Source organism: Somniosus microcephalus, chromosome 5 (assembly GCF_052327205.1).
Source record: "Somniosus microcephalus isolate GS21.2 chromosome 5, FLI_Smic_1.0, whole genome shotgun sequence".
In the NCBI taxonomy this organism is placed as follows: Eukaryota; Metazoa; Chordata; class Chondrichthyes; order Squaliformes; family Somniosidae; genus Somniosus; species Somniosus microcephalus.
The window spans coordinates 74,653,227-74,665,376 of NC_140991.1; the positions used below are offsets into that span (position 1 = coordinate 74,653,227).

The 12,150-nt window shown below is 45.3% G+C and overlaps 1 protein-coding gene across 1 annotated transcript in view; it reads right to left on the minus strand.

Moving 5' to 3' along the window:
* The window catches only part of plxdc2b (plexin domain containing 2b), a 615,561-nt gene that overhangs the window by 107,632 nt on the left and 495,779 nt on the right, over positions 1 to 12,150 (minus strand). Inside the window, exon 12 of the mRNA XM_085987831.1 lies at positions 11,395 to 11,433. Coding sequence (XP_085843957.1) covers positions 11,395 to 11,433 — 39 coding nt within the window. The remainder of the gene's footprint in view (positions 1 to 11,394; positions 11,434 to 12,150) is intronic.

Consider the following 12,150-nt stretch of genomic DNA (forward strand, 5'->3'; position numbering starts at 1 on the left):
CTGCTCCTATCTTCTATGGGATGTGGGCGTCACTGTCAAGCCCAGCATTTATTGCCCATCCCTAATTGCCCTTGAAAAGGTGATGGAGAGCCACCTGATACAACTGAGTGGCTTGCTAGGCCATTTCCGAGGGCAGTTAAGTGCCAACCACATTACTGCAGGTCTGGAGTCACATACAGGCCAGACCGGGTAAGGATATTCTCTACCCCAGAGATTTCCTTCCCTAATGGACATTAGTGAACCAGACAGGTTTTTATAGCAATCTGGTAGTTTCATGGTCACCAGTTGAGACCTGGTGTGAGTCCCTAACATTTTACTAGAATAAGGTAATCAATTCCAGAGGCGATCGATTACCTTCTCTAGCATCAGAGTGGTTCCCCTGGGAGATGAAGACTTACCTGTGAAATGTTTTTCTTCAAGCCTACTAGAGCCTTGGTGGGACGACAGACAGACTGGCAAGGCGCAGCTCCACTGTAGAAGACTGGATCGGGTCAGGTCAGGGCAGGTGTCAGAGGCTTGTTCGGGATATGCAATAATTCTGTCCCTGAAATTTGGAACCAGGTCTCCAGCCTGGGGCTAGGGCAGGTGGGGGTTCGGTTTTTCTGCACGTACGATGGTGGGGCCATTGTTTCAAGGACACTGCAACTCTTAAAAATGCACTTTTAATGTCAATCCATTATCAAAATAAGAAAGAATTGCAGAAAGTCTAAGGACTTTTCTTCCAATGAGAAATGAATAAAAATTTATATTGTGAACTTTTAGATCAAATAAATTAAAACTGTAGGTGACATCAGATGACAGATAGTGATTGAAGTCTATCTGGATTACAAGGAGTATCTGTTATACAAGGAATGATGGCAGAACCAGTGTATGGTGAGATTAGCTCTTATTGACATCACAAATATTGCCACGGTTGGCCACAGTATTTATGCACAGAGAGCTCCAAGATGGATTGGACCTAGCAGTGAGAGCTCGTTGTCATCTAGGGGGAAGTGGGGAGAAATAGTGTGCAGCTGCTCTCTTCAAACATTGCAGCTGCTATTTAAAGGACTGCATCAGTTTTTAGGCAGAAAATTTGAAGCGGCTGGCCAATGATGAAGATGATCCCAAAAAACTATTTTGCAACATTACCTAGCTACATGATGCATGTTGAGTTACTCATGCATAATCTGAGATGCAGGGTGAATATATATAAATGATCTAGACGAGGGAACTAGATGTAATATCTCCAAGTTTGCAGACGTCACAAAGCTGGGTGGGTGTGTGTGCTGTGAGGAAGCTGCCGAGAAACTCCAGTTGATTTGGACAGGTTGGGTGATTGGGCAGATGCACTATAATGTGGATAAATGCGAAGTTATCCACTTTGGTGGCAAAAACAGGAAGGCAGATTATTATCTGAACGGCAATAGATTGGGAGAAGGGGAAGTGCAACAAGACCTGGGTGTCCTTGTGCACCAGTCGCTGAAGGTAAGCATGCAGGTGCAGCAGGCAGTTAAAAAGGCAAATGGTATGTTGGCCTTCGTAGCGAGAGGGTTCGAGTACAGGAACAAGGATGTCGTGCTGCAGTTGTACAGGGCCTTGGTGAGACCACATCTTGAGTATTGTGTGCAGTTTTGGTCGCCTTATCTGAGGAAGGATGTTCTTGCCATGGAGGGAGTGCAGCGAAGATTCACCAGACTGATACCTGAGATGGCAGGAATGACGTATGAGGAGAGATTGGGTCGATTGGGCTTATACTCGCTGGAGTTTAGAATAATGAGAGGGGATCTCATTGAAACTGTAATGTCCGTGTGTAATTTAGACACGGACTGCAGAAGTTGGTTATAACAGGTGTTTACTGAATGGAGACAAATCTGGAACTACTATACAAAGTTACTACACAGGCTTATATACAGGGGTGGTCACTACCGGTACTGCAGTATACAGGGGCTGCAGAATATAGTTCCTTCTTCAAGGTACATACACTACAATTCCTCCCCTTTTAGCTAAACAGTACATAACATTCGAGTAATAATTAAATAACGGGCCAGAAATTCCAGAACGGGGCTTGCAGCGCCTGCAAGCCCCGTATTTGCACTTACCCCGCGCTCCTGCCGATCAGCTTCTGGGACGCCTGAACTTGGAGAAATAGAAAGCACATTCCCGGGCAGCGTATGACGTCACGCCGCCCAGGAGTGCAGCCAGCGCGGACCCAGGAGCGTGCAGTGTAAGTGAGACACGCCCCTTGAGGTCTCAGTTTCACTGGACACGCCCCCAATGTTTCTGTCAAGCTGCTTTGCTTTTTTACATGCAAAGCAGCAGTTTAAATAGGTTTTTGGAAGTTTTTTGAAGATTTTGGTAACTTTTATAAACTTTTTAAAATGTTTACATTATTTTGAGTAATCTGAAGTAGTTTTAAAGAGAATTAAAGCAATTTAAAGACTTTTAAAAGCCCTAAAAGAATTTTTTTAATTCCATTTATTTATTTAGCAATGTCGTCGTCATACGTGTCTTCACACTGTTCCCTTTGGGGAACTGTATGAAGTGGTGGAAGGATTTATGGCCGTGATTAACGCTCATTCCGTGACCGTAACCATCTTTGAACCAGCCATTAGGGCGGTTAGTCCTATGGCGGGAGGGTTTTACGGGCTCCCACAAGCTATACAAGGAGGGGGGGGGCCACCCACACCCACGGACGCAAATATCCCACTGGATGTCAACCCAGAATTTAGAGCCGGAGCTCCGACTCCACTTGCCGGGACTGTCTGGAGCGGGGTTCGAAACCCTACCCTGATCTGGCCCAGCGGCGGGGATCCTACCGCTATGACAAACGCCCAATCCGATTAGCAACGTGAAATGGCAGCATAGGGCTCCAGTCACGGAGAGGGAAAAGGCGCAGGAAACGTATGGGTGTCACCTTTTGTGCGGAGTGGGCCTTTTGCGTAGCAGTAAGCATCCCCGCCGCTGGGCCAGAAGGAGTAGGGTTTTGAACCCCACTCCAGACAGTCCCGGCAAGTGGAGTCGGAGCTCCAACTTTAAATTCTGGGTGGACATCCAGCGGGATACTTGCGTCCGTGGGTGTTGGTGGCCCCCCCCCCCCCTCAGATGGGTTGTGGGTGCCCGTAAAACCCTCCCGCCATAGGACTAACCACCCTAATGGCTGGTTCAAAGATGGTTACGGTCACGGAATGAGCGTTAATCACGGCCATAAATCCTTCCACCACTTCATACAGTTCCCCAAAGGGAACAGTGTGAGGATACGTCCGATGATGACCTCTTGCGCAATGCACCTCCTTGGACCCTCAGTCGCAGATGCGAGGGGGCAAGTCGTGCAAGTGTTAAATTTTTTATTTTATTGACATGTAAAATGTTGGCCCAATAATTCCCTTCCAAATGCGCTAGTACGGTCGGGGTACTTACGCATCTGGCCGGATGAAATGCCGGTTTTCAGCATGCACAGTGCATGTGGGGAAAACCGGCATTTCCTGTCCTCTGAACGAAGGGGTTCAGAGGCAGAACGCGTGCGACTGCACATGCAGCGCGTGCGCAGTATAATTCGCCGCTTTCATTAATGCTTTCAGTGAGGTCCAGTCATTACAACTTACACATGAAAAAAGCATGGGTACAGTTGCTACAGAGGCTGCGGAGGAAGATATTTCTTATCGTGGAGCTTCTGAAAGTATGTATGTCTGCATATATTCCTTTGCGTGTTATGTATATATTCCTTTACTTATGTGTATGAATGTATTATTTAATTATGACTTTAAGAGAAAGTAACTTATTGGAAAATCATAATTAAAAACATACATTCATAGTAAAGGAATATAAAACATACATACATATACGTAAAGGAATATATGTGGACATACATACATAACTCATTCTCACATTCCATTCACACAGCCACAATTGCTCCTTCTACCTACCGTTCTGAAAACCCTTTAAAAAAAAAAAAAAATTTTAACTTTAAAACTGACTTAAAATTTCTTAAAATAACTTCCCTCCCTTTCCCAAACAAAAATATTGCATTTCAAAAGCTCCACGATAAAATATATCTTCCTCCGCAGCCAATGAACCACTTTACACTTGCTTTTTTTCAGTGTAACTTCTAAGGACTTAACCTCACGGATTTCATGAATGAAATCCACGAAGTTCACTGCGCAAGCGCTGCCTGTGCAGTCGCACGCGCTCGAGGTCTGGAAATGCCGGCGTTCCCCGCATGCGCTGTTCATGCTGAACGCCGGCATTTCCAACGGCCAGAAGCGTGAGTAAGCCGACCGTACTCACGCTTCTGGCCTGGAATTTCTGGCCCAACATATTTACAATTACAGTTGCTATATACATTAGCTGAAGTTAATCAATTATAAATTCAGTCTTTGAGGCGGCTTCCTGATTCTGTCCGGATAACGCCTCTTTGGGGTATCAGGTTCTTCTGGCAAAGTTGATTCGGGATCAACGTCGTTGTTTGGTTCGTCTGCTTCCAATATCACTGATTTTGAGGTAGATGCAATTGGTACTTCGGTTTCATCACCAGGTGTATAGGATCGTGGTGTAGATTTGACGTTTTCCAGTGACTGTAGAATCTGGTCAGCATGGCGTCTTACAATGCTCTCTCCAACGTCCACGGTATACATTAGAGGTCCTTGCCGTGTGCAGATCGTTCCTGGCTGCCATTTCTCTGTGCGGTAGTCCCGGGCCAAAACTGGTTGACCTATCTTAAAACTCCTGGTTGGCCTTTCATTCATATTCTGAAACTGCCTGTTCTCCACATTTCTTCTGATGTTTGGCTTAACCAAATCCAAGTGGCATCTTAGTCTTCAATTGAAGAACGTCATGGCTGGAGTTTGGTTGGTAACCGTATGTGTCACATTCTGGTAGGCAAACAAGAAGTTATCCACCTTGTGTTGTAGGGGTATGTCTTCATTACACATTGCCTTGATAGCCTTCTTGAATGTTTGAACGAACCTCTCAGCCAATCCATTGGTGGCTGGATGATACGGGGCGGATGTGTAATGCTTAACACCATTGTTCTTTAAGAACCTCCGGAACCCTTCACACACAAACTGTGGTCCATTGTCAGAGCAAATCTGTTCAGGCAGCCCATTTCTGGCGAATATGGTTCGTAAGACTGAGATAGTTTTTTCTGTGGTGGTTGAGGACATTTTTATTACCTCTGGCCACTTTGAATGTGCATCCACCGCAATTAAAAACATTGAGTCCATAAATGGACCAGCAAAATCAATGTGTACCCTTTGCCATGGAGATGAGGGCCACTCCCATGGATGTAGAGGGGCTTGTGGTGGGGCGTTTTGGACCTTCTGGCATCCTGTACAGCTCTTGGTCATCTCTTCGATTTCTCTATCGATTCCCGGCCACCACACAAACGCTCTGGCTAAGTTCTTCATTTTTACCCCTCCCAGATGACCCTCATGAAGCTCATTGAGCACTCTATCCTTCAATTTGGGTGGAATTACTACTCTGGATCCACACATCAAGGTTCCTCGGCACAATGACAGCTGTTCTCTTCTCGGCGAGAATGCTGGCAACAGTGGTTCGCCATGTGCTGGCCATCCCTTCACCGTTAAATCATAGACCCTGGAGAGTGTCGGGTCATTTCGTGTTTCCTTTTCTATGTTTGCATTCGTCACTGGTAGACATTTGACTATGGTCGAGTGGAATATCTCCACAGGATCCACTGCAGGTGCTTCTTCCACCGTCGGCAACGGTAGGCGCGACAATCCATCAGCATTCCCATGCTGTTTAGTTCCTTTGCACTCGATGTCATATTGGTGTGCCCCTAGGAAAAGGGACCACCTCTGTAGCCGTTGTGCTGTCATTATCGGGACGCCCTTCTTAGGGTTGAAAATGGAGACAAGAGGTTGATGATCAGTTAGTAGAGTAAGTTTCTGTCCGTGCAGGTAGTGATTGAACTTCTTCACCCCCCACACCAGGCTGAGGGCCTCTCTGTCAATCTGGGCGTAGTTACGCTTGGCTGCAGTTAACGAGCGTGACGCAAAAGCTATCGGCCTCTCTGAACCATCAAGGGATTTATGTGACAGTACCGCTCCAACGCCGTAGGGAGACGCATCACACGCCAGTCTTATCGGTAGTGATGGGTTGTAGTGAGCCAATACTTCCTTTGAAGTGATCAGGCCTTTACAATTCTGAAAGGCCCGCTTACATTCATCGCTCCATTTCCATGCTACTCCAGTTTGTAGCAGGGCGTTTAGTGGGTGCAGAATTGTGGACAAATTCGGCAAAAACTTATGGTAGTAATTCACCAATCCGAGGAATGACCTCAGTTGCGACACATTTTCAGGCGCTGGAGCCTTAACTACCGCTTCAATTTTGTCAGGGGACTTATGTAACCCCTCTTCATCAATCACGTGGCCACAATACGATATTTGTTTCTGAAAAAACTCGCACTTGGGGCGATTGGCTCATAGCCCATGTTCTCTTAGTCTAGCACCTGCTCTAGGTTGGCAAGGTATTCACTGTCATTTTCACCTGTCACTAGGATGTGGTCCAAGTAACACTGAGTCCCCGGAATCCCTTACAGGACTTGTTCCATCGCTCTTTGCCATATAGCCGGAGCTGATGCTACTCCGAATACCAGTCGATTATACTGGTAAAGACCTTTGTGAGTGTTTATCGTGAGATATTTCCTAGGGGATTCTTCAACCTCCATCTGCAAATATGCTTGCGCTAGGTCAATTTTTGTAAAACGTTTCCCTCCAGATAGTGAGGCAAAAATATCTTCTATTCTCGGAAGAGGATGCTGTACTGTGTGAAGGACTGGGTTCACAGTCACCTTGAAGTCCCCACTGATGCGAACCTTCCTTGGCTCCTCAGACTTATTGTTTAATGTTTTCTTCATGACAGGAACGATGGGTGTCGCCCACTCGCTCCAGTCTACCTTAGATAACACGCCTGCATTCTCCAGATTCTCCCGCTCTGCCTCGACGGCTGGGCAAATTGCATACGGTACCGGTCTTGCTTTGAAAAACTTGGGAATTGCATTCTCTTCTATTTTTATCGAGGCGGTTGCGCCTTTAAGAGTTCCCAGTCCTTGTTGAAATACCTCTTTAGCGTTAGCTAAGATTTTTGACAATCATCCAGGTGTGACGTCGTCATCCTTTTTACCAGCCACAGTCAGTGCCTGAATGGAGTGCCAGTCTAAACTTATCTTTCTGATCCATTCACGTCCCAATAACAGTGGTCCACCATCTTGCAGTATGTACAGATACAATTTCTGTATTTCCTTGCCGTTGTATTCGACAGGCACCCTTATTTTCCCTCTGGGGTATACTTTCTGCCCCGTATATGTCTTCAAGACAATGGATGTGTCTTTCAAGGGTATGTGTGAGAATAGCCACTCGTAGTCTCGTCGATTCATGGCGGTCAGGGCTGATCCTGTATCTAATTCCATTTTGACTTGGGACCCTGCTATCGTGAGGGTGACCCAAATGGTTCGGTGATCCGCTTTTGCGATTACGTTGTGTAGTTTGAGACAGCTTAGTCTCTTGTTCCCGGATTCACTATCGCTCTTCTGGTCTTCGGAACTACTGTCCGTCATCTTTTGTACTTCCCTGTACTTTTCCTTAGTAGTCTTTTTGTTGTCGTTAGTCTTCTTCCCGGACCTGCAAACTCATGCAATGTGTCCCATCTTTCCGCATTGCCTGCATGTTTTGTCCTTGAACCAGCAGTCCTTCTGGTCATGGGTTGTTCTGCTGCAGCGATAACATTTTTCAAATCCCCGTGTCATTTCATGGGTGCCGTATTCCTGTGGCTTTTGCTGTATTTCTGCAGCTCCCCTTGCTGCTGCTTTGTACGATACTGCCACGCTGAAAGCCTTATCTAGCGTCAGCTCTTTCTCCAAGAGTAACGTCTTCTGGGTTCCTTCACTCAGGAGTCCACAGACCAATTTGTCCCGTAGGGTATCTGCCAGTCCTGCTCTGAACTGGCAGTGCCTTGATAGCTTGTGTAGTTCCGTAAGGTAATCAGCATTGCTCTCATCTTTATGCTGATTTCTCTTGTGGAATTTAAATCTTTCTGCTATCAGCAGCGGTGTAGGATTTAGGTGTTCCTGTAGGATATCAACAATTTCGTTAAAACTCTTCACCATCGGTTTGACTGGAGTGATCAGGTTCCACAATAGGCCATACGTTCTTGCGCCCATTAAGTTTAGTAGTACCGATGCCTTTTTCTCATCGGCTACTTCATTTGCCTTGCAATATACTTTGACTCTTTCCACATATGTGGTCCAGTCTTCTACTTCATTATCGAAGGCATTGATATTGCCAGTCTTTGGCACCTTGGAGATCTAAGATGGCGCCTCCTGCGCTTTGCCTTCTTCCCCGATTGAACAAAATGGCGCCTCCCGCGCTTTGCTTTCTTCCCTGCTGGATTAAGATGGCGCCTCCCGCGCTTTCTGTCTTTTCCGCTGCTGCCAGCGCTGTTGCTGGCGTTTTTATGCCTTGATGGCAACGCCCTATGGTCTTCGCGTGCTTCCCCCCGCGCTGCTGCCAACACCACTCTCCGCGGTCCCCGTGGCAAACTGCAGCTCCTCGCGGCTTTCTGCGCTTCTAACTTCTTTTTCCTTTATTTTAATTACTGTTCCCGTCGTCAGAGCAGACCCTATGGGACACTTTCCTCCCTCTTCTCGGGTCTGTACGCTGCCTGGCTTCGTAGCACTGGCCGCGCCCTGTGTGCTCCACCCTCTCTCTCTCTCCTCTTTCCCGACAACGCTGCTCAGCCCCGTTGAAAAGCCACCCGATCGAGCTCTAACCCGCCGCAGCCCAGGAAGGATCAGTGTACTACCTGCCACCAGCCCGATTAGCTGGAACACCATAGACTGGAGAACCAAGCCCAGCTCTCGACAGCCTCTCCTGCAAATCTTCGAATTCGATGAATCAGAGGGCGGTTGCCCACGGTCGACGCCCGTTTCCTCTGTCTGTTTTTTTTCTTTTTGGACTTCTTCCTTCTGGCTTCGACCTCCAATAACTTCGCTTCAGGGATGGATCCCCGTGAGGTGGTGCAGAACTGTAGGTAAGTTCGGATCTGTTCGTCGCCAATGTAATGTCCGTGTGTAATTTAGACACGGACTGCAGAAGTTGGTTATAACAGGTGTTTACTGAATGGAGACAAAACTGGAACTACTATACAAAGTTACTACACAGGCTTATATACAGGGGTGGTCACTACCAGTACTGCAGTATACAGGGGCTGCAGAATATAGTTCCTTCTTCAAGGTACATACACTACAGAAACTTATAAAATTCTAACAGGACTAGACAGACTAGATGCAGGAAGGATGTTCCCGATGGCCGGGGAGTCCAGAACCAGGGGTCACAGTCTAAAGATAAGGGGTAAGCCATTTAGGACAGAGATGAGGAGGAATTTCTTCACCCAGGGAGTGGTGAACCTGTGGAATTCTCTACCACAAAAGGCAGTGGAGGCCAATTCATTAAATATATTCAAGAAGGAGTTAGATATATTTCTTAAGGCTAAAGGGATCAAGGGATATGGGGAGAAGGGAGGGAAAGGGTACTGAATTTGGATGATCAGCCATGATCTCATTGAATGACGGAGCAGGCTCGAGGGGCCAAATGGCCTACTCCTGCTCCTATCTTCTATGTTTCTATGGTAATTTCAGTCTCACTCTATCTGCTCTTTGAATTTTGAACATTTCAACTACTTCTCTGCTTGCAGGACAAGGCAGCGCATAACAGAATGGAGCAAACTTGAATGGAGGAGAGCCCCTAATTTTAGCGCATTGAGTTACATAGAAACATAGAAGATAGGAGCAGGAGTAGGCCATTCGGCCCCTCGAGCCTGCTCCACCATTCAATGAGATCATGGCTGATCATCAAAATTCAGTACCCTGTTCCTGCTTTCTCCCCATATCCCTTGATCTCTTTAGCCTTAAGAAATATATCCAACTCCTTCTTGAATATATTTAATGAATTGACCTCTACTGCCTTCTTTGGCAGAGAATTCCACAGTCAGTTTGAAGAGGCCAGGATAAACACCCTGGGGCCTGACAATATAGGAGTGGGCCTTCCTCAAGCTCAGTGCTGGTTCAGGTGCATGTATAGACTGGGCCTCTCAGGGTGATGTAACATCCAATGACGAAAGACTCTTCAGAAAGCAGGCAGCACCAACCAGCCACTGCAGCAGCAGATATGGTGACACCAGTTGTTGGACCATCTCATCACCTAGCACAAGAAATATAGGGCTACTTCTTAACCCAAGAGACTTGTACTGGCAACCTGACTTACTCCTGCTACTGGGTAGGAGCACAAGATTAGGATGTAGCACTAAGGGACAGCACTGGTCCAAAACACACCGGCCATACATACTAAAGTAAATTAAGTTGCAGTATTTTCAATTGTGTTCTGATGGTGTTAATGGTAGTTGAATTAGTACACAGGCCAATGCTGCCAAAGACGTTTTGGGCCACGCTACTGACAATACCATATAGTGCATAAGTGGGGAGGGCTAAAGGTCTTGTCTGTAAGAGCCTACAGTATGGCTCCCAATGCCTGAAACAAGAATATCTCCTGGTTCATTGTTAGTGTCTTAGTCTGTCTTTGGTTGTAACTGGGCCTCCTCTTCAACTTGCTCCATTGTTAGACCTCTCCGAATCATTTATAGATAGGTTAAAAAAATTCTGTGAATCCACACAGCACATTAAAAGCTCACAATTATAAGGTTGTTCATAGAAGATGCAAGCACTTTATGTACAATAATAATATTTGACGGAATATAAACTGCGCGGAATGCATTTAGATTTTTTAAAAGTGCATGCTCTGGAGAAATATGTTTTTGTGAAGGCCCACTTCTCCACTTGTGGTAACTGTATTATTCTTAAGTGAATTGAAACAGTATGCAACATTGATTGTCAATCTGTGAGCCCAGAGGCACTCTATTCATTATTCTGCGCACAACCTGTAAGGTCAGGTGTCCAGAAAACCCATTTGCTCTGCTCAGATTCCTACCAGCCAAGGAATTCATTCTTATACAAGTTGTATTGTGGATATTGTAATACTACTAGACATAATGTACTTAAAATTAAAAAATCAATACAACATTTTTGATAGACATATCACATACCTTCAAAGTGCATCTCTGTGATAAAATTTACTGAACTGTGTGTCTCAGATGTGTGGATTTCAGCCTTTATTCTGAATTCAGTTTTTAATGCAACTACAGAGCAAGTCTTATAAAACATGAAATGAGGCTAAATATCTTGTAAGCATTTATAAAAAAAAACATACAAAAGAAAAGACACCTGCAAACAAGCAGCATTTGTCATCAAATCTATAGTAAACTCTTGGCCAAGTGCCACAGGATGCTAGAAATAGTTTAAGTGAAAAAATTTAACCTACATGGTTATATAAATCAAACACTTACCTCCATTATCCCTCAGATGCAGAGCAATCTTTGTATCATCTGCAAGAGATTTAAAATACGAGTTAGTGCCAGCTTGCAAGTAAAAACCTGACATTATAACATACTTATCTATTTAGCAGTACACAAATACAAACTCCAACAGTACTGCCCAAGGATATCATTACACATTTTCAATTGATCCAACCAATAACACATTATCACATCTATTTCATATGAAATTCCCAAAACTCAATTTTGGTTCACAATTAGCAACAAATTGAAATGGAAGGTTTATCTGTGGTCATTCGTTAGTCAGGTATGGTAAAACACACAAATCAGAAATGTTTTCACACAGATGGTTATTAGAACATAGAATGCTTTACCATAAGTGACTATTGCGGCAGAGACTAGAGAATTATTTGACAAAGAATTGGATAAGGAAGAATACACAAGGATACTGGGAAAGGTAGAAAAATGGGATTACAGTAGATAGCTTCAGTTGAAGAGGCAGCAATGACACAGGAACAATTGAACCAAATTCCTCAATATCATTTATATTGCGCTTTTAACAGAGAAATGTCCCAAGTTGCTTCACAAAGGCACAAGGAAGAAAATGGAATCTGAGCCAAAGAAGGAGGTGTTAGGAGGGGCGGCCAGCAGTTTGGTTAAAGAGTGTTACTGAAGGTTTTAAAGGAGGTGAGGTGGGTGGAGGTGGAGATGTAGACGGGTTTAGGGAAGGAATGCCTGAGCATAGGGCGTCGGAAACTGAAGGCATGA